The 23,985-nt window shown below is 36.3% G+C and overlaps 2 protein-coding genes across 2 annotated transcripts in view; one reads left to right on the top strand and one right to left on the bottom strand.

Moving 5' to 3' along the window:
• Positions 1-8,416: 8,416 nt before the first annotated feature.
• LOC121740607 (putative nuclease HARBI1) lies at positions 8,417-10,955 on the top strand. Its single transcript, XM_042133339.1, has 7 exons — positions 8,417-8,827; positions 8,950-9,140; positions 9,260-9,392; positions 9,517-9,658; positions 10,037-10,184; positions 10,462-10,618; positions 10,773-10,955. Exons 1-7 carry the CDS (start codon positions 8,528-8,530, stop codon positions 10,935-10,937), a joined length of 1,236 nt encoding a protein of 411 aa, XP_041989273.1. The 5' UTR covers positions 8,417-8,527; the 3' UTR covers positions 10,938-10,955.
• A 278-nt stretch (positions 10,956-11,233) lies between these two features.
• Positions 11,234-23,985, bottom strand: part of LOC121725338 (probable 2-oxoglutarate dehydrogenase E1 component DHKTD1 homolog, mitochondrial) — a 39,464-nt gene continuing 26,712 nt past the window's right edge. The window contains exons 14-21 of the mRNA XM_042112229.1: positions 21,856-21,958; positions 20,768-20,925; positions 19,252-19,408; positions 17,698-17,900; positions 16,689-16,809; positions 14,239-14,427; positions 12,000-12,085; positions 11,234-11,359 (exon numbers count right to left, since the gene is read on the bottom strand). Coding sequence (XP_041968163.1) covers positions 11,249-11,359; positions 12,000-12,085; positions 14,239-14,427; positions 16,689-16,809; positions 17,698-17,900; positions 19,252-19,408; positions 20,768-20,925; positions 21,856-21,958 — 1,128 coding nt within the window. The 3' untranslated portion in view covers positions 11,234-11,248. The remainder of the gene's footprint in view (positions 11,360-11,999; positions 12,086-14,238; positions 14,428-16,688; positions 16,810-17,697; positions 17,901-19,251; positions 19,409-20,767; positions 20,926-21,855; positions 21,959-23,985) is intronic.

Genomic DNA, 23,985 nt, shown 5'->3' with positions numbered 1-23,985 from the left:
TGTTAAGAGTGAAACGAATCAGAAGAAACGGTTTTTTCATTATAGATTCGTATATTTTCTGTAGATTTTCTAATACACATTACCTTAATAATTATAAAGGGAAAATGGGATATTTTTCATAAAATTCTTATCTACTTATATCATATCATAGTAAAAAGAACCACACTGCAAATTGTATCTATAGACTTTATTACTAATATGTATGACGTATGTATATATTGTATTTGTCTATCATGAGTCTCTTAGAAAACAGGACAAACGTTGCATTGGCTAGTAAATTAATAACTTTTTAAAGCCAATAAGACTTATTGGATAAAAGCATCACGATAGAAGCATAATATTAAAACGAGACGTATTAATATTAATTCCAGTATGGTAGTACAGAGCCGCATAAAATTAAAAATATAATACTTTATGGCGGATATAAAAGTGCATCTGAAGATAGACCGCTGCATCACATAAATTATTAGATTTATCTCATCTCGAGAACATCAAAATAATGGAGAGAGAAAGATGCAGTTTACAGAAGAAGATTGTTTTAATTTCACCATAGGTATTTAGAAGAAAGAAAACAGTAAAGTTTTTATATTTTATTAAGATTCATTCGAGACAATATATATTATAGTTTTTATGCATATAAATTTACCGTCCTCATAAAATAACGCCAGAAAATCTCAGTTTCATTAAAAAATATGTAATGAAAATTACGTAAAGTTGACTAGTTGCATAGGCGTTGTAGTCCTAGTGAGGTACCTCCGTCGCGATGTGCAGAATTTCGTCATGAAGCAGACGTAGACCGGGCGTCGGCACTGCAGCATGCAGGCACACCCGGATGAACACCGGGTGGTGTTAGCCGGGCAGTAGGGGGGCGGAGCCGCACCCGGGCATGGAGCCACGCACACCGGCCGGTCGCATACGATCTCTGAAACATGCATGAACGAGTTAGTGCAACATGCAGCATGCAATTTCCCCATTCATCCTATCCGTGGTGGTGATGGTGTAGGTGTCTACGAAATCTGTACAGATGTCTACATAAACATGTGTAGACCGTGTCTACGAAAATCGTAGAGGGGTCTACGAAAACTGTAATGTATATCTCTACGAAAACTGAGTAGGTAGGTGTCTATGAAACCCGAGGAGTCTACTAAAACTGTGCAGGTGTTTACAAAAGTTGTTAAGGTGTCTACGAAACCGACACATACGTCAAACCACAGACATAAATCAAGATAGATACCGCATGTGTATGTACTTCGCGTGCCATATCGCGCTCCCAAACGACGAGCAATGCTCGTCTTTCGAAAGTCTGTTCTTGAGTCTGCTATCGGAATCGGATGTCAATCGGAATTTAATAAATGCCTAAATGCCTAAAAGTGCCGTATTGAGCTGTAGAAATTCAAATAGAAACATTGGACTAGATAATGGACACGTTTATTATCATCGGTACGTCACAGTGGTAGGAAAAAAGTGAAACGCTCGTTTTCATACAAAGGGCCCGACATGCGGTATCTATCTTGATCTATGTCTGTGCGTCAAACACAGTTTGTACACAATGAAATGACCAAAAAAATAAGCATGACTCAATATAATCGTAATGCCAAGAGGTCCCGATCTCCACGATACCAATATCAATACATTACAATCAGCAAAAGTGAGACAAACAATAACAAAAGATGTAACTTGAATAAATGAATATTGAGCACAGTGCACATAAACCGTCTTATCTACAGTATCGAGTCATAATATTGTGACTCCTGAGTCTATTACATGAGGAAAATATTCAGAAACACGTCTCCGAAGCTTGACGCGTATCTTCGAAACGTTGTGTAATCTTAGGCTTCAGTCTCGAAATCAGCGGGCAGCGGGGCGGGAGCGGCGGCTTACATTATGGATAAACTGTCTAGTACCTACGCCGCGTATCGCTCGCCGCGCCGAGACCTGTCCGTATTATGAATCTATACAGTATAACGCGCCGCCGCCGCTCCCGCTCCGCTGCCCGCTGATTTTGAGACTGAAGCCTTAAGGGTCCTCTTTAGGATCGCCCATAAACGGTAACCACGATAGTTACCATGATTGAGACTGCTATTTACATTTTGCATACCTATTCGACGTCGTTCATGGGTAGATTTAAACGAAAATGACCAGTTTGATTTTGTTTTATTTTTGACTGACTTCCAAAAAAGTGGAGGTCCTATAATATGTTCGGCTATGGATATAAGGTTTTTGTGTTTTCTATAGTTAGTAAATATTTCGTCTAGCTTCTACTAAAAACTCAATTATAAAACACGTAAAGAGCAATAATTCTATTTTACTAACTTGGGCTACATTTCTACTTAACATTTTGGACTTAGCCGCAATAACCTTTTAATCCCCAAGCGGCCGGATCCGGCCGCCACAGATTATACTGCAGCCATTCCGTCTACACCCAAGCGGCCGGATGTGGCCGCGCTCTTTCGTTCGATTGAATTACGTATTTCGTTGACTTAGAGACTACTTTTGTATGAAGAAGTTTGGTTAGTTATGATCTACGATAAATTTGCCACATTCTGAATGCAAAATATTATACAATCTGTGGTCGACGAATATTTGTCAGTCATTTGAAAATCGTGAATTTTTCGTGTGTGTTCTGCCATGTTGTGTTGTTTGTTTGATATTATTGATGGATTTAACGAATGTAAGTAGTAAAATAGTTTAATTTATTAATTATAATTTATAAATAGTTTTAGATAATCATTTGAAAGAAATACTTACATCGTAATAACTTCTAGTTTACACGAGAAAATTTGGTTGTTATTTATGTGATTTGAACGCGATTTGTTTAATATTTTTGTAAATAATTGACGTTAAAAGCGTATATTATCGTGTACAAAACGATTTAGATCCTTAGTAATAGTATATAATAGTATCGTTTTAGTAAAATAATCAAGATAAAAATTACCTATTTATAACGGCTTTTTGCCGGCCGCGGCCATTTTGAACTTTATTTGTATTGCACTAAGGACGAAGTTTGCTTGTGTATAATACCAAAACCGGTTTTTATTACTCTTATCTCTTATCTGTTTATTGATAACAAGTTAAGTTATTTCAAAGAATTGTTTACATAAACAGTTTGTATAGCTCTGTGTTATTGAGATTATAATAATGTATTAATATATTTGTTGCGAAATAGTTAGAAACATAGATTTCAAAGTTTACAGTGATGAGACAAATATCACATCTGACTAAATACTATATTATGATGGCTTGATAGATAGAAAATTTAACATATATTATAATATTTTTCACACAAACATAAAATATGGATTAGATGTAAGGTTATTACATTATTTGTACAAAGGGGGTAGGCCGGGTGCCATTTTTTTTTTGCAAACCACGTACCCTACATTTTTGCAAAGATTTTGGCACTTACTGAAGGGATAAGCCCCGAAATAATAAGCCCAAAATCCATTTGAACCGAATTGGCGGTCGACACGTTTCGTCGATATCTTACCCGGGTACAAGAACTTATCTTAGGTTTACAGAATTAGCATTCTAAAACCCGGGTCGGGTAAGACACGGATACAAGTTACCATAATCTGTATATAAATGTAAGATGAAAATTATAAATTACATTTTTACAGGCTCATTGAGTAGTTGTAAATTAATTATGAGCAATCAAATCAAAACCAACTACTAGTAAAAACTATAACATTTTTAAGAAAGTATGAAATAATTCTTGGGTCGAAAATTCTTTATTTTTCAATGTAGGTAAAATTGCGCTATTTATTTAATCAATCTTTATATTCACAGTAATAATATACACTTTTCATGCACTTATTCCACTTTTAATAATTTATTTTATGTTTCACACGACCGGTTTCGATAAAATTATCATCAGGTGTAGTGCAGGTCATAAAATTCATTAATAAAAGTGGAATAAGTGCATGAAACGTGGGAGAGCCATGCTTCGGCACGAATAGGCCGGCTCGACCGGATAAATACCACGTTCTCACAGAAAACCGGCGTGAAAAAGCGCTTGCGCTGTGTTTCGCCGAGTGAGTGAGTTTACCGGAGGCCCAATCCCCTAACCCCTTCCCTACCCTCAACTATTCCCTTCCCTTCCCTTCCTTACCCTCCCCTATTACCCTATTCCCTCTTAAAAGGCCGGCAACGCACTTGCAGCTCTTCTGATGCTGCGAGTGTCCATGGGCGACGGAAGTTGCTTTCCGTTTGCTCGTTTGCCCCCTTATTTCATAAAAAAAAAAACACCAAGAAGTTACAGTACATTAAATATAATTTATAATAACTGTCCTATATGACCTTTCCAGGAACTTCACAACAACTAGAGTATCTACACATCTTCAAAATTTAGTATAAAAGGTTACAGACACACTGAAAGACACACTTTTAAAGAACAAGGAACCTTATTGGCATACCCAAACTTACAAGTACATAATATAAAATCTCGTATTTTCGTGTACACCTATGAAACATACGCCAATCGATAGAGAACATGTTTACAAATAATAAATATTTTTTGACAAAATGTAGTAAATGATATACTTTCTGAGTTATTTCAGTTTGAAAATGTTAAAATACCATTTTAGATTTACAATCTGAAATACTTATTTCAAAAAGTATACCATTTACGACATTTTGTCAATGAGGATTCATTGTTTGTAATTATTTTCTCTGACGATTGACGCAAGTTTCATAGGTGTATACGAAAATAACTTTAGGTATGCCATGCTCCATACAAAAATGTATGGAGCATACCTAAAGTATAACATTATAGCACGGGTGTTGTGAGGAGAGAGTACCGTATAGTTGTGCGGAGCCACGCGCTCGTCCCGGATTTCTTAGAGATTGTACGTCAAATGTTGTAATGAAGAGTGTGTTACCTCCCCTGTCCTGTTCAGCGTAATCCTCCATCACAGGATACCAGCCTTGATGGCCATGACTCGGCGATTGAGGTAAAAGCACTGCTAGTAATAAAACGAATGACCATCTTGAATACATGTGGACTCCTATATTTTACGTAAATTTTTAAGATAAAAAAATATCTTTTCAAAAGATGTGTATTATGAAATGTCAAAATAATGACTTACGTAGATAAAAAATAATGTAGAATGGAACTCTTGATAATTACTTCTTCCATGGAATAAAGCATAAGTAACGAAATTTTAGCCACCCAATTTGCAGGGTTTTTGGTTTTCCCTGAAAGATAATCCAGTTTTTTTTTACAGTTATATCATATATATTTATCCAGATATAATAAAACTACTTACCTAGATGCGTTATCTTATTATATCTTAAAAAAATATTAAAGGCATATTCTCTAGGCTAACACTACGGTCGCTTCGTAGCAGCTCTACGCGCTACGAATCAACGTAGCGCGTAGCTGCGTAGCTCGTAGGCTCTACGAATTGCAAATAGCAATTTCCAGCATATTGCAAATAGCAATTTCTATATCAATGTAACTTGCTGACAAGTGGCAAATATCATCGGCAGCTGGCGCACACACGTCCACATTGTGTAGTGTCCACTACAGATATCTGAATTGCGACTGATATTGGGGAGCGATAAAATAGAATATAGAAAAATGAGAATGGAATAATTTGATTTGAAACACAGCAAAATAAACGTAAAGTAGATTTTTAATAACCTATTGTCATACTATCATATTATAAAGTATGCGAAAGTGTGTTTGTACAGTTTGTGCGTTACCTCTTTATGCTTTAAGCGGCTAAACCGATTTAGATGAAATTTGGTATTGAGATACTTTGAGAAACAGTACTTAGGATAAGTTTAAGTATATAAAATGTACCGTTCCCGTGCGATAACCGACTTCTGGCCTTGTCGGTCTTGAGGGCTACATCTTGTGATTTGTGAACTATATTTTTTTAAATATTATTTTAAAGAGTTATATCCGATCTGTAATCCGGATATTGCTCTAGAAAATAGTATCCTTTTATGAGCCCAGTGATAATAATATTCAAGTTATATACAAGTAGTTGGTTGAAATTGTCGATCTGATTGTACTTTGGTAGTTTGTACCAAATATACCTTCTTAATATAGCAATAAGCAAGCCCAGTTTTTCTTGCCGGATACGTTCCCGAACCGGTATAGAAATAAGACAATTTTTATTTGTTTTAAGTACTTCTTCGATTTTTTTAATATTCGATGATAATGTTGTTGTCCTAATAAACTTGTGATTGTTTAAGATTCACACAGCGCTATAATTATGCTTTGATAAATGTGTAAGTACACGTTTAATCCGAATACCTGACATTTACTCTTAACTTGTAAACAATAGAAATTACTTCGCCTCAAGGATTCAGGATTTTCAATAATGTTCTGCTTAATCTAAATTCGTGTTTTAGTAAGTAAAATAGACTTGAGGAAACTTGTGTTTTCTCAAACATTAACGTGCTTGTTGAGGGTAATTGCGTTCTACAGTCAATGATATTCTATCTATATACAATGTGTCCCGACACCGCTGTCCGATCCTTTAATGTCATGATCTAAGAAAAAAATCATTGAAAGCCAATTTGTCACTTAATTATGCCATAAATCATGAGTACAATTTTGTTTTCTCCAACTTTTGAAAAAAAAAAATCTCTGACTTCATACTAATCTGACCTATACTTCATAGGAAAATCGTTATAACTTCTAAACTATCTGACTTAGAACATTGAAATAAAGAATTTATGTAAGACTAAAACCTCTTCTATCTTTTTAAAACAAAAAAGAACCAGTTTAATGCGCTAGATTTTTCACAAAAAAGCCATTAATTAAAAAATGCACAATTTTTTTCTTAAACTTTGTTTTTTTTTATGTTTAAATCCACGAAATTTATAACATATTGCCTGTGTAAGCGTAGTTCACAAGTTTAGCTATCAAATGAGACCTTTTTTATCTTCATAGGATTTTTACATGAAAGGTACTGGTCAGATTAGTGTGAAAGCCTGGGAAAAACTAAAATGACTGTGAAGTGGCTAAGAGAGAGAAAAAATTGGAGAGCCAATTTGTCGATAAAATATGCCATAGATCATGACATTAAAGGATCGGACACCGGTGTCGGGACACATTGTATATATCTATATAGTAAGTAATACTTATTATGAATATTATGAAGTATATTTGAGTATGTCGGTTATTTGAAATTTTAATTTTATTATAATTATTGAGCTATAAAGAATATAATTGTAATATATTGCGAATTAATTAATTAAAATGTATTCATTTTAGGGTTTCGTACCCAAAGGTTAAAAATGGGACCCTATTACTAAGACTTCGATGTCCGTCCGTCCGTCTGTCTGTCCGTACTGTACTGTACTGTAGACAGTGGTACTATAAATGTCCTCTTAGAATTCTGTTAAACCTAATCCGCTCTACACCAAAATTCAAATAAAAGAGGTTATAGGTATCATTTTCTACCGATATTGGTTTACGGCTGTTCCCAATATTTGATCTATCTCTGGTTTTGCCCTACTAGAGACATATATTTTATGTCAATTCAATGTTAGCTGCGATCGGTTGTATGTCAAACCAGAGATAGATTGAATATTGGGAACGGCCGTTAGTGACCCATGCCGCCGCTGCAGAATTTTTATTGGTGACGTCCCGGTGGCGTATTTACAAAGGCTATACCATTTGAGTCACGAGCCAGACTCTAATAGATGAGCTTTTGTTTATGCATATTACTCGACAATACTTATTCTATCTCGGTAAAAAAATTGACTCAAGTGGATTAGCTTTTTGCCTTGATGTTTTCAAAGAAAATGCATGGACAAAACCTAGTAGTAATACTGTATTATACATATTCACTCAAATAGATAAGCTTTTGTCGATATATTTTCAAACATTACGTACGAACAAAACCTAGTCGAGTAGAGGCTCACCGCCATATTTGTTTATCGTGCCATACTAAGTATGCCATACAAAGTATGGCACTTTCTGACTGTTACGGTTACCTACTACGTTTAAATTGTAAAAATACTAAGCTAATCGTAAATTTGATAAAAATGATGGCTAAGGTTCAGAAACCTACCCAGGGGGCAGGGGGCTATAAATTAAAAATAATAAAATGAATTTTTGCCATTTGTTTGCAATACTTACAATATTTTTACAACTAAAAATTATTATTTTTTTATTCTTTAATAAAACTTAGCTTATAAAAAAATTAAGGTTGCTTTAAAAACTACCTATTTTTCTTAAAAAATCAGGCGTTCTATTACTTTAAAAACAGGCAGTTTTTAAAGCAACCTTAATAAATATTGTGTTTTTATGCTCTGTCCAATGACTAGTACTGTCCAATGTACTAGTCATTTAGATAGAAGTAAAAGAAGTTATGTATATCCCGGCTTGCCAAGTGTCAGTTGGCACTTGGCTGTCAATGCCAGTTCAGTGTTCAGCGTAACAACTGTGTTACGTTGATTGTTGTTCCGTGTTTGTTTACTTTGTGTTGAAATTTTGTGTCCGCTTTTATTAAATTATATTGCTGATATTAAAACCAGATAATTAATTTTAAAAACGAATACACAAAATATGTTTGTGTTACGTTGGCACATAATGTTATTGGGACATGAAATTAACAAGAAACGCAAAGGTTTAACACAATGTTCAAAGCACAACTCTACACAAAAACTCTCAAAACCTAAACTAGAAACAATTCCCCGATGCAAACGGCCATCGAAATTCACAATAGACCCATTTGTTGAGCTTTCAAGCTCCAAATTTATTGAAACCTATGGCTTAAGAAAAGAATCTGTAAAGAATCTTATAGAAGAACTTAAAGCTTACATCCCAAATCCACGCAGAAGCGACGGAATTCAGATACACACTAAGGTATTTTTCCAACTGCATTTGCGTTTCTACTTCATGTTTTTCTTACTTATTTTAAAACTTTTCTAGAATAAAATATAGAATATTTAATCATAATATTATATGTTTCCTTATCCCTGTTGCAGGTTCTAATAGCTCTGTCTTTTTATGTATCTGGCTTATACCAAAAGAATTTAGGGGAGAATGTCCTCCATCATACATCACAGAAGACTGTCAGTAGATCAGTCACTCAAGTTACGGACGCACTGAACTGCTTACAATCAAAGCATATTAAATGGCCAGACGTGGTTACAGAAAGAGATTGTATTAAGGCAAGGTAATTGTAACAAAAGTTCAAAGTCATAAACATGTAGTTTATGACTTTGTAGCTACTGAAAGGGACTAAAAAATATACTTAACTCATAGGAAGTACTTAAAATTGCAAAATAATTTTAGGTTTAACGAAAAATTCGGATTACCAGGTGTTGTAGGATGCGTAGATAGTATGCATGTAGCTATTATTAAACCTCATGTACAAGAAGAAAAGTATCATAATAAAGAAGGATATCATTCACTCAATGTTATGATTGTAAGTTACTTATCCTTATACTTCTACCATAATTTATTAAAGTAAATTACTTTCCTCAACTTATGCCTGGTTTCTGAGGTGTGTTTATTTGTAAATAAATAAAAACAACATTATACCTTTATAGATAAGCGACGCAGATCTTAATATTTTATGTGTAGATCCCAGCAACCCTGGCTCACTGGATGACTCAGCAGCATGGAACAACCATCTCCTCTGTCCACTCATGAACCAAATTGTAGAAAGTGGAGAGGAGGCATATCTATTAGGTATGAAACTAAAATACACACTGATATACTGCGTGAAATTTTAATGGTTGTTTTCCTGCAGTAAAATTATTCTATCTTAGTAGTACAATAGATTTGTAATTTTTTTTTAATTCAAATCATAAATAAGATTTGGCCGGGTCATAGCCGCTTGCCCTTATCGGCATAAAGTTGCTATAGTAGGACATACAAAATATTTTTAATTTTCAAAAAATAACATAAGTACAGACAATAAACCAGTTTCTAATTTTATTTCAACTCAAGGAAATTAACTTATAACATCTTTAAAACCTAAGGTTATACATATATTGTATTTATAATAAAGATCCAGACATTCAATTTTTTTTTAACATTTTCCTATTATTTTTTTTATTATTTTAGGTGATAGTGAATATCAACTAAGTAAAGTGTTACTGACTCCAGTGGCAAATTGTACAGAAGGCTCATCTGAGCATCATTACAACTTGAAGCACATGACCGCACACAACTCTGTGAAGACTTGTATTAATATATTGAAAGCACGCTTTAGGTATTGGTTAAAACTCACAGTTTGTACTTTGTATTATTAAAGCTACTTTAAAACTGCTTGAAAAAACCGGTATAATGAATGAAATATATTTGACTGTGATTTTTTTTCTACTTTTCAATTAATTTTCAATGATGGTGAACATCAACCTTACACACTGTGTAATTCTTATTTATCCAAAATGATACTAATATATAATATTAAATATTAGTTTTTCTCGATTTGAGACAATACTATTATTAATATTAGTTCTAGTCAATAATATCCACCATATTTTTAGGTGCTTACTCTCCGGGCATCCCTTGCATTACGACCCAGTGGCCGCTGGTAAGATAGTGACTGCATGCTGCATACTACACAATATCGCGGTGGCTACAGACACGCCGCTGCCAGATCAGTCATTAAACGATCTCAAGAGTGATATTCTATTGCAACAGGTATGTAATATGCCATATACATTCGTAATTCCTAGGGCCAGATTCACAATGCCGTTCGACTGAAACTCGGAAACAACGCTGTTATTGGTGACTAATTATAGGTATAAAAAGCTAAACGATGTTCAATTACCTTATTTTACATTGTTTATTTCAGATGGAAGAAACTTTAATTAAACCAGATATCTCCTGGAAAGAAATTGTGGGACGCGATAGTATGGACCAAGATTTCCTTGAAAACCAATCACAAGATAGCTCAGACCAAAGATATGATGTACAGCCGCAACAGGCAAGACATCGATTGTGGGAGAATAGTGAATAATAAAATAACTTGTAAGTATCACTTTGTTTCATTTTGCAACACTTTCTTCAAATTAAGTTTCTGAAACTTAAACCAAAAACCAAACTTTCTGAAACTTAAGAAATGTTTTCTGCACAGTACATGGCTTAATACATCCATCCAGGATAGATGGATGTATTAAGCCATAGCCATACAGCTGCCATTGGCTGTCGATTGGCTTTTCCAAGACAGCATGTAGATTTTAGTTATTAACGTAAACATGAAATAAACGTTTCTAAAAAAAAGTGGTTGAAGGTGGAAAAAAAACAAGCAAAAGATTATAATCTCATCATTCATTTCATTTTGTAAAGCGGGTCTTTTATAATTCGTTCAACTTCGGCTTGATGCAGCTTACTGGCGCCGACCGCTATCGTAGCCAGCTCGGGTCTTCCAGAGTACTGAATCTGTAATTAAAATTTAATTTATTATACAGCGTGTTAGTGTAAATACCGTTATCCTAGAAACCATCAAATGAGCCCGTCAAAATGAACAACTCTTTCTATGAGAACAATGCACTCAAAAAAAATGTCGTCTTCATACCCATACGGATGCCCGGATCGGCAATTTGTATGGGTATGAAGATTTGAGTTCCCAGCATTGTTCTCATAGAAAAAGTTGTTCATTTTTACGGGCTCATTTGATGGTTTTCAGGATAACGGTGCTTACACTAACATCTTGTATATCTTTAGTGATACTTTTGAAAAGGGAAAAAAAATTTAAAGCGTAATTCTGTGATTTGTAATGTGCCAAATTTCAAAAGTGTATGTATATGTACTATGTTTGTGTTCGCATATCTCCGGAACTAAAATTTCGATCGAGTAATTCTTTTTTGTTGCACTTACTTGGTATTGTTTAACTTAGGGAATACTGCAAGATTCACCAAAATCGGTCCAGTAGTTTTTTGAGATAACGTAATTTTAATCCTCAATTACGTACAATTTGGAAGTCGGTTTTATCTTTTTAAAATACTATTATTATATTAATGTATAAACGATACCAAGTATAGAAGTATAAATTTTATTCCATCTAAGAATAAATTTTTACCTTTCTTCCCAATAAATTCTCAAATCTCGGCTTGATAAACATCCAAGGTCCCATGTTTCTTTGTTCTTCTTGGCTCCAGATGAATTCTAGAAAAAATAAAGTGTTTGCTATACGCAATCGTTATTCTACGGGTACATCTGCAGGCGTAGCATCAAGCATGGGCACCATCACAGACATGTCACCATAAAAATGGTTTTTTCTACGGATAAATAGACAAAGTGACAGTTAGATAATGGAAATCCGCCATTTTGTCGATAAAATCTGTCAGTATGTCGATTTTTTCCTATGTCTACTCTTGATATGCTAAGCCTTCTGACTATGGATAGTAAAAATATATAGAAACTAGATACGCTCGCAATTCCGTTACACTAAAAGCCATTTATCGCACGGGAACTTTTGTTTTGCAAGAAGTTATCAGTTGAAAGTGAAGGCCTTCTGTAAAGAATTCCATTTTTAGGGTTCCGTACCCGAAACGTAAAAACGGGACCTTATTACTGAGACTTCGATGTCTGTCCATCTGTCTGTCTGTCTCCAAGCTATAGCTAGACTTCTGAAATTTAAAATTTTCATAGTGTGTAATTTTGGTGCCGCTATAACAACAAATATGAAATACTAAAAACAAAATAAAGTTAATACTTATTTAACCCTAGAAAGATAATCATATTTTGCAATACGGAAAAGATAATCATGCGTAAAATTGACGCATGTATTTGAATTAGTTGTAGGTCTAGGTTTATTAATTTATTTTAATGAATTATTTGTTATCACGTAAACACATATATTATATTAGAATAATTAATACTGCACATAATTTTTAAAACTCCTTTATTTGTATTTAAAAAAATCAAAACTTTAAACTCCTTCTATAAATCAATAAAATAGTATTACACTTACTCTTTCTAATGAAGACTTATTTTTTATTTTAATGATCTGTATCTTTTTTAAGTAGAAAATCAACAGTAAGCTTTTTTTATAATTTTAGAAAATAAAGTTACATATAAGTAAGTTACAAACAGCTTTGGCACATATCAACATTATGCTCACTTTTTTACAGTTTTTGCAGGACACATTTGCCTTTCTCCTTTTTCAAAAGGGAAAAAACAACCATAAATCCTTTTTTTTTTTGCTATTGACTCATTATTAGGGTCTTCGGATGTATCAAGCACTTCAATTGGCAACATATAAGAGATATTGTATCTCAAATATCTCTTCAAAGTTGGTGCTTCTAAGCGTCTACGAATAAACATATAGGGCAGTCGCAAGCTAAGATTTTTCATAAATGTTATGCTACTCAGAGAGCCACATTGATGTTAATTGTAAAGGAGAAATCCTTTACAATTAACATTATGGCTGTAAATTACATAACATGCGTTAATGCAGGCAATATTTATCATTCCATAAAATAAAGCCGTAGGCCAGATGTCCTACCTTATCTAGGACATTAGAGAACACATTTGATCTAGCGTGTCAACGCCAACTTTTGCTTGATTATAATACATAATCATTTCTAGTCACTCTGCACTTCATCTTCACTTTCGTGGTCCGCTACTTCACTGTCGGTGTCCTCGTAAGGAAGCTCTTCATTACTTTGCATAAGAGCGGCCAGAATATCATGTATAATATCTAAATTGGTACTCCCCATTGTGATATATATTATATATATAATAACAATAAAAATAAAATTGTAATGTTAGTTAAGACAAAAAGTATTAAAAGTAACAAAACACAATAAAACTGTCATATAAGCCATAATCATAAAAGTCACGATAAAGATAATCATGCGTAATTTTGACTCACGCGGTCGTTATATTTCGAAATCGGTGGCACTTACCTTATTGATAAGTATGCCACTGGGCAGCTCCCAGCGACGAATGAGATGTCCTAAAAGCACAGCTATGGATTCGCTCTAATTAGAAAGATAGAGCAATTATTCGAAAACGCATGCGTAAATTTTACGCAGACTATCTTTCCAGGGTTAAGGTGGTCTCCCATACAAAAAACCTGAATGGCGACTTTTCTTTATCTCGAGCAACTTTTTGCCAGGAGCGGCCGGCTATTTTTATTATTTCATCTTTCCATCTCGCATGTGGTCTACCTTGAAGACTTTTATCATACGGGCCAGTTATCCCGCTAGTCTATCGGTCATCCAACCGATGTAGGTAATGCCCAAACTTATTGATTTGGAAACGTAAAGAAGTTAATGGCGTATATTTATCACAGACTCCAGAACAATACTTACTTTTAGCATTCCTATACTTTTGCAACTCCTGCTGTAGATGCAATACGGGGAATGGCACGAGCGCCTCCAGCCGCAGTATGGCGACGTCGTCCACATTCCCCGCCAGTCGCTCGCGGTGTAAGTCGTAGTAGTGTTTGCCGCTGACGAGGATCACGCGTTTGACCTTGAGCGGGTCCGCGAATTTGTCACCTGGAAACAAAGTCAAAGTCGACATTTTGATTCAGGACGAATTTTTACAAAATATTTTCTAATAAGTAGTCTATATACCACCAAAATCACTTGATAATAATAGTCCCAAAGTAGGTCCCCACTCATAAAGCTGTTTCTCGTTTTACATCTACTTACGTGTCATAATCTAGGAGTATAAGTGTCAGATAGCTAGCTTATTCGGTTTTGTCTCTATACGCTCGAAACTTTCGACTCTTTCGAAAGTTTCGAGCGTATAGAGACAAAACCGAATCCGAAACCGAATAATCACACACTTGATAGAAGATCGTAAAACATACTCTAAAGTCTAAACTATAAAGTTAATGGTCTATGTAGCAGAGTCGAGCTCTTATAACTTTCAAGTAAGTAGTTTTATAGCCATTTTATTATTAAATTACTAGCGACCCGCCCCGGCGTCGCACGGGTATAAAATATACAAGATGTTAGTGTAAACACCGTTATCCTTGAAACCATCAAACGAGCCCGTCAAAATGATCAACTTTTTCTATGAGAACAATGCTAGGAACTCGAAAAAAAATGCCGTCTTCATACCCATAAGGACGCCCGAATCGGCAATTTGTATAGGTACGAAGACAGATTTTTTTGAGTTCCCAGCATTGTTCTCATAGAAAGAGTTGTTCATTTTGACGGGCTCATTTGATGGTTTCAAGGATAACGGTGTTTACACTAACATCTTGTATAGCCACTGAAAAAATGATTAAAATGGATAGCCTATGATCTTTCACGTGGTCTACTTCTTATTTGTGCCAAATAACATAAAAATTGCTCCAGTAGTTCGCGAGATACTTTCAAATAATTTCCCCCGTTTTTTCCACATTCTCCTATTAGTCTTAGCGTGATAAAATATAGCTTATAGCCTTCCTCAATAAATGGGCTATCTAACACTAAAATCATTTTTCAAATCGGACCAGTACTTCCTGAGATTAGCTCGTTCAAATTAGCCCTTTCAAATAATTTTAACCGTTTTTTCCACATTTTCCTCTATTTCTTCACTCTTATATTTTGTGTTAGCGTGATAAAATATAGCCTATAGCCTTCCTCTATAAATTGGCTATCTAACACTGAAAGAATTTTTCAAATCGGATCAGCTGTAGTTCCTGAGATTAGCGCATTCAAATAAGCCCTTTCAAATAATTTCCCCCCGTTTTTTCCACACTTTCCTCCATTTCTTCGCCTCCTTCCTCGATAAATGGACTATCTAACACTGAAAGAATTTTTCAAATCGGACCAGTAGTTCCTGAGATTAACGCGTTCAAACAAAGAAACATTATAATACTAGTATAGATGTCTGCAAAACATTTTGCCTTACATAGGTGATAGATTACACTTTACAACGATGCCATGTAGCATAGCACATAGCACACACATGACACAGCAGTATAAATCCAATATTAAGTATCATCCTTAATAGAAGATAGAAGTTACAAATTACTTAATTGATAATTCTAATTAAGTGCCTCAAAATTAACAACTTAGACAATCTTGGCTTAAACTACTAACTAAATAGCACTTAACAGTTTTCGTTATGTGCTTAGCGCTGAGTTTGGAAATTATGGAGACCCTCGTAATAATTAATAGGGCTTTGACTTAGTTATTAGTTAGTTACCTAGCTTAGCAATTCTATTAAGGTCATGTACTTGATACTGGTAAGTATTTGGTAATTGTTTGATCGCCATAATATTATCAAAATTGTTATATCAAAGTTACTAGTGCTACAAGTCAAGTAATTATGTTTGTCAAAAGTAGGACCTCAATGTCATAGAGCAGCTATCCCTAATCCGCGGCCCGCCAGAACTTTATCAGTGGCCCGCGTGATGTTAAACCATTTTGAAATTCACGCCCATCGGCAAAATTATGTAAAGTCGTCGTGAAAGTTGTGAATTTTTTTCAATTTTAAATCGTTAATTTTGAAAAACGTTATTTTTAACCCGCAAATATTTTTCTCGCGATACCAAGAGCAACGCTTGTTTGTGGCCCGTATGAGAAAAATGTTGGGTACCACTGTTATAGAGGATTTATACTGATTAAGTTATTCAATAGAACCGTATTTTTCCCAACTAATTGTGATGATAAATGCAGAAATATTCCTACCATAACCTAACAGTAAAATATAATTAATCAAATCTAAAACGCTTAGTTCCTAACCATCGATCAATCAAATATAGCAAGTAAAACTTTCAATCGATCAACTCACAAATATCCAGTAGTGAAATAAAACTCACCGAGTACAGGTTGGAAGTGCGTGCCGGGTGCGAAGTCCGCTAACGGGGATGTCGCGTCAGGGGACCGCAGGATGATCTTCGGTGATGCCACGATTAGCGGCTTCCTGTAGTTCCGGGCTACCTGAGAACAGAATATTGAGGTCGTTATGGGTAAATCGATATAGCAAAAGTTGTCAAAGAAAGATATACTTGATAAAAGTCTACACGGTGGGCTATCATATGGATAACCAATAACGATGTTTGTGTTTGTGGTCTGTCTCCAGAAAAGGGAATGCCCGCTTTAAATTCGTGATTGCTTGTAGTAGACCATCATGAATCAACAAGACACCTCGGAGTCGGGGCTGGTCTCTAAGCTCTTGATGAGCTGAAGGGAGCTCTCAATACCTGATGCCTTTGCAATGAAAAAGCAGCTCTCACCTGTCTTCTCAGCAGATGGAAGTACTGGGCTGGCGTGGTGGGGTTGGCGACGTTCATAGACACCCCCTCGGAGTCGGGGCTGGTACTCTGAGCTCCTAGTGAGCTAAAGGGATTAAGATCCTAAATGCTTGATACTATAATATGTCAGCCCAAGAAAAAGCAGTTCTCACCTGTCTCCTCAGCAGATGGAAGTACTGCGCTGGCGTGGTGGGATAAGCGACGTTCATGGACACCTCCTCGGAGTCGGAGCTGGTCTCTTAGCACTTGGTGAGCTGAAGAGAGATCTCAATAAATGCCTGATACTATATGACAGCCCAAGCAAAAGCAGTTCTCACCTGTCTCAGCAGATGGAAGTACTGCGCTGACGTGATGGGATTAGCGACGTTCATGGACACCTCCTCGGAGTCGGAGCTGGTCTCTAAGCTCTTGGTGAGCTGAAGAGAGCTCTCAATACCTGATGCAGGTCTCACCTGTATTCTCAGCAGATGGAGGTAGAACTCTACCTCGAAGTTTTTGAGCTCTCGATGAGCTGAAGGGAGCTAAATGCCTAAATGCCTGATACTATAACAGTCTAAGACAAGTCAGTTCTCACCTGTCTCCTCAACAGATGGAAGTACTGCGCCGGTGTGGTGGGGTTGGCGATGTTCATGGATACCTCCTCGGAGTCGGGGCTGGTCTCCGAGCTGTCTGTCATCTGCAGGAATCGCTCGATGCGGCAGGAGGAGTGCTCTGACGCCGCACCGTCGTACCCGTGCGGGAGCAGCATGACTAGACCGTTGCTGCGCATCCATTTGGCTGGGGAATTTGAACTTGTAGCAGACCAAACATCATACAATCCTAAATCGCGCTAACAACGTTTTTGAGACCGGCAATACACATACAACGTCTGATATGGCACTATGTTTCAGATAAACCATTGTAACGTTCTGCATAAAAGTGAGAGAGACCCAACGAGCGAAATTTATCTGTTCTGCTTCATTCAGTTACAAAATGTCTTCTGTTGCTCTCACAAGCCTAATTTTGTTTGCCGCGGAATATGGACAATAACTAACGCGACTGAAAATCTACGACTCAAAAGTTTTCGTTCATATTTTGACCTCACTCTAACACTTAAAATAATTTTTAGGTGTCGGAATTGAGAATATAAGCTCAAGTGTTCGTAATCTTATGAACATTTTAATAATATTATGGTAATGGTATGCTCTTACCGCAAGACGGCACATTCTAACGCAATTACTGTTAAAGTCAAGTGGCAGTTAAGCTCTAGTGGGTAATGTAGTTAATCTTGTACCACTCAGAAACTATTATTAGCATAGTTAGGTTGAATTTCAACTCGAAAACTATCTTGTGAACTTGAAACTACACACATATTATAATGGAAAACAAATGCGACATTTTGAGGCGGTATGCTTCGTTATTTCATAAGTACCATCGAGGAATTTGATTCCTAGGCAGATGGCGGACCTACGTAGTTTGGTCGCGTTACGTCAAACCCATCCGACCGATCACAGCTAACATTGAATTGACATAAGCTAGCATAGGTCCGTCAACTGCCTAGGAATCAATTTCCTCGATGATACTATCGAGGAAGTTGATTCCTATGCAATTGAGAGAGCAACGTTATTTGGTCGAATATGTCAATTCAATGTTAATTGTGATCTGTCAGCTGGGTTTGACGTAACGCAACCAAACTACTTAGGTCCCCGATTTGCATAGGAATCAACTTCTCTGATAGTACATATTAGAAAAGACACTATTTTAAGCCGACTTCAAAATAGGAGGTTTCTCAATTCGGCCGTAGTTGTTTTTTTATGTTTGTTCAAACTTTGCCGTTTGTTAACGATTTTGATGATTCTTTTTTTGTTAGAAAGAAGATACTTTACAGATGGTCTCATGATAAGGAAATACTGTTTGAAGTCGGTTTATTATTTGTTAAAAAATATATTTTAAACCAAAACGTATTTCTAGAACATCTTAGATAAACTAGTCTAGATCTAAACCTTTTTGTCTCATAAGTCTGTCTTGAAATTCAAGACAGACTTGTGAGGCAAAACGGCCACAAGACACAAGTAAGAGCTTACCCTTAGGTTGAAAGATTTCCGGTTGAATTTTTTCAGAGTTCTCGTTACACTAATTGTCTACTTACTTTCTCCCGAAGCGATGAAGGTGTCCACTATAATCTGAGCCCCGTTATAGAAGTCTCCGAACTGGGCCTCCCAGATAATCAGGTTGTTGGGGTTGTCAAATGCCATGCCGTACTCGAACGCTAATACTGCTTCCTCTGAGAGTATGGAATTCGCCACCTATTGGACATACTAAGTTATAGGTTTTGTTACACTTTCTGGTGCCAATGCTCATATTAGGTCATTACGGTTAGTTGCTAGATAAGCGTTGTAGCTACTTCAGCATCAGCCGAATCAATATGGAAGCTATCAAGCATTTAAAAAGTCCTGTAACCTCGCAGATCAACAAAAAATCTTGATACGAGGTTCTCCTAAAGCCCCTTACTAGGATTCTTTACTAAATGCTTTTGTTTTTGCTAAATGCTTGTCGAAATTTTTACTGAATTTAGTTACTAAGTCATTAATTATTTCACAAGAGAAGCGCTTAGTCATAGTAAAAGGAGGGGAAGTAGGATAACTCCGGCCCAATCCGCGATATAATTACCCACTGTCTTAGGGTTGTCAATTTTAGGCGGCGCGGAGGCGCGGCCGGTGGGTTGGTGTGGGAGCGGCCGCCGTCCGCGCTTCGTTCGCGCAACCGCATCTTTATTGTGCATATTTTGTGCATATTTCGGCCATTTTTCGTGCATATTTGCATGCATATTTCGGCACTTTGATCTTGCATATAATCCGATATCTGTTAAACAACATTAAAAACTAACGCCTGTCTCTTATACTATAAACAAATCTGCTGTTATGATTCGAACTTTGCTTTATGTGTATTGTGATTTACAATTAGTCAATTACTTATTTTTAATTACGATTTAAAATAAGTAATTGACTGTAAGTAGTTAATATACATTATCTTATTTATACTACGTTATAGTGGGAAAGTAGATCTACCTACCTACCTACTTCCTTTGTGTGATAGAAAACTAATACAATAAAAAATAAGTAAGTAAGTAGGTATCTGATCATCAAGTAAAAATTAAATTAAGCTAGAATAAGTGAGTAGTACTGAGTACTGACCTTTCCTGTTCAACAGGTAATTTAAACAAAGACAATTCTGGAATTGTTGCATTACTATTAAAACACCCAAACACACAGCAATATCTGCTCCTCCTGCGATTATGATCGGACATTTTTGATTCGTTTAGCCGTGGCGCGGCGCGGCGCGAGCGTGCAGCGTAAAGTGTTAGCCCCGAGTCCCGACTGGTTATGCCGAAATATTGTCCGAGATTTTGTTGTGTGCCGTGTGGCGACGCATTGATACTATGGCGCATACATACATGCCGCGCGCGGTGCCTTTGTATGAAGATAACTTACTTCCCCTCCTTTTACTATGGCTTAGTAGCGCTTTTCATTGCCTAACGTAAAAAAATAACCAATGAACAATTCTGTTGAAAAGATAAACTCTTTTCAAAATATCTCAAAAACTTGGCATTAGAGGATTGAATAGTGCCGTACGATCACTAAGCTGCTTATAAGAACACTAATTACTTCCAAGAACCCCTTCTGGTCCTCATGCATGTGGTTCAGCGGGATGTGTATCCTCTCCGTCCGCTGGTCGACCAGCATGGCGTGGCGGTGGGAGAAGGTACCGCGACCCACGTCCTCGCCAGATAACCGCACGTGACGACCCTCGAGAAGGAGAGACCCTGGAGGAATATGGAGGTGTAGATTATTGGAACGAAGTTCCTTATCGCGCATTGCGAAAAGAGGCTAGACGGAAAAAGCTGTAACGACATGACACAAAAGTGTCGGTATACTACAACTAGAGCAAAAATGCTATAGTTGTAAGCCGTGCGGTAGCGCGTGTGTCTCTCTCTCTTTCTCTCTCTTTTTTTTTGTTTTTTTAGAAACTTCGTTCTATCCGTTCATCCGTTTCATCCATCCATCCATTTTTTGTTAAAAAATAATTCATCTAAATCGGTTCAGCAGTGAAGTGGTAATGGACAGACACATTTTCCCATTTATAATATTAATAAATAATAAGGATATTCAATAGCGGCGTTAGGGGCACGCTAGGCGACGGCCCAGGGCACCGAAGGTAAACAAAATGGAGCGCCGCGCCGAAGAAGTTTCGCCCAGGGCGCTGGTAGTGCTTCAGCCGGCACTGAGGATATTTATTATTCAGGCGCTGAGAAACTCGATTATATTTTCGTACTCAATATTCCTAAAAAATCTTGGGAGCTGTGTCACAGTTTATACTAGTACAGCTCCCAACGCTATTTACTGAGTGATGTTTTGATTGTGTTTTCCATATATTATGTAAAACTCATGTAAAACCTATTTCATTTAAATAAATTTTATTATTATTATTACATGAAATACGAAAACGTTAAAAAATCCTGTGATCGAGCGGGCAGTAGGGACCGTTGGTGAAGTTAATCGATCGCCAGGGAGAAATCTTGAACGAGGGTTAGTTAAGGACAATATTATAATATTGTCTCAAAAATATTATGTTGGTCTTCATACAGCGACTTATGGAAACTAGAATGATAGCGTCAAATTCGTGCGCGAGTCAAGGCCGGGACGAGTAGACTTGTTCTAAGTTAGTTAAAACACTGATGCACAAAAATACCCACCAAAAGCAAGAGCTTCAGCTGTAGACCAGTCCAGGGCAGTTCCCTCTGATAGCTTGTTCAGTCTGTTTCGAATGTGGGTCTTGGCCAGGTGAGAATGGACTTCCTGGGAAACAAATTATTTTAGTTTCTACATTATGAGAATTAGCTTTGTGTTCGAAGTTTTGTTATAACTAGAAATAAACGTGGTAAAACTTTTATCTTTGGCAATACGGACGAGCACTCACTGCAGACACGACAGTCAAAAGATAGCTGACTATGTCTAAGTATATTCTATAGTCCATACCTAGACAATACACTTAAGGCTGCCTTCACATTAAGTCGCGAATAGTGCGGCAGCCGCGCGACTCCTAGATACTAAAATTTAGTATGGCGCGCGGCACGTTTTAGTATAGAAGTCGCGTAGCTGCCGCACGACTTGCGACTTAAGAGGATACCACAGCGGCTAGAGAAATGAAAAAAAAGTACGTGTAATATCTATAGCTGTCTCCCTTACCTCAAGCCTATACCGCAGAACGCGATAGAGACAACTGCAGAAAATCCAGAAAATCAACGATTCGTTGTCCCCTGATTCCTTCTCCAAAACTTAACCGATTTAAGTACTTTTTTCATTAAAGATTAAAAAAAGGCTTGAGCTGTGTTCCTATGTTTTGCTTTTTTTGTATAATCTATCCAAATCTGTTTTCTGGACGTTTGAACACAGTGGAAAATCTGGCCATTTTTTTGGGTTTTTGAACGTTCATATCTTATTTAATAATTAAATTATGAAAAAAAGGAAAACATAGGGACATTGTATTAGTGGCCGTAGATATTCAGGAAAAAAATTATAACTCTACTAGCATTATCCAGGGAGGAAACAGGGGACAACGTTTGTATGGAAAAAATGGCGGTGTGGAATCCTCTTAATGACTGTGAACGCAGCCTAAAACGAATGTCTCAAAGACAACTTTCAGCTCTTTCTTTAAGCTCTTGCGACTAACTTGCTTCAACTCCCAAGCGGTCACATTCGACCGCGATAACAATAGATTTCCACGAATCCACGATCGAGATTAAACACTCTAGTCATCTATGACGTCCGCAACTCCGTTGCGCCAAAATTCGTTAATCGCACACAATACATTTTTTCTGCAAACAGTACATTTTTCTTTTACATAAAACGTATCCTATATCTTTTCCCGGGACTGAAAGTATCTCCATACCAGACAAATCGGTTCAGCGGTTTCGGCGCGAAGAGGTAACAGAGAGACAGACACACTTTCGCATATATTATGTATATAATATCATATGTATATAATATATAATATCAGTATGGAAGTATGGATGTACGGGTTTTAGTCTTAGGCCTAATAAAAAACAGCTTCTTGGGTTAAAGAAAGTATATTATGGTAAATTTTTCAGAGTGTCTAAAATTATAAAACAACAAAACTCGTTATTATCGTCAGGGTTTCGTCGTCTCGGGTTACTATCCTCATATCTCATTTTATTTCACCACAGGGTTTCGTCAAAAAATCGGGTAACTCTAGATTTTACAGCTACTGCAGCTGAGTAACGAGCGATCAGAGCGGAGGGTCAGATGACACCATTAATTATATCGCGCTTGTCCGCCGCAAATGAAAACAACAGGGACGCATTTGAAAGATGAAAATTAAATTTTAATAGTAACTTATGTGACAGTCTGTCGTGATTAGTGAATCATGTCGGCAATAAAGTTTAATAAACATAATTTATCTTTATCTAAAACTATGTAATGTACAAAAGATGAGTAATTAATGCACAATTAAGTAAACAAAAATTATAACAGACGGGCACTAAGCCAGTAGTTATAATCATTTTGAAAAAAAAACATTAGTATCTATACTAACTATTATTAAGTTACTAACTAATAGTGAGTCTAGTTTAACTAATTGTTTTCTTCTTTTTTAACGACATCATAATATGTCCGCAAATAATTAATACGTATGTTACATACACATAGGTGAGGTTCTGACTTCTGAGTGACTGACTAGAAATCAATAATAATATTATGTAGTAGTATTGATATTAATTTAGTAGGCGACATTGCAGTGACGTCAATGCGATATTCCCAAAGGAAATGGCATCGCAAACTACATTTGCAATGTGCAATTAGACTAG

This window comes from Aricia agestis, chromosome 3 (assembly GCF_905147365.1).
Source record: "Aricia agestis chromosome 3, ilAriAges1.1, whole genome shotgun sequence".
In the NCBI taxonomy this organism is placed as follows: domain Eukaryota; kingdom Metazoa; phylum Arthropoda; class Insecta; order Lepidoptera; family Lycaenidae; genus Aricia; species Aricia agestis.
Note: the sequence above shows the minus strand (reverse complement) of the source record. Positions and strands in the feature narration are given on the sequence as shown.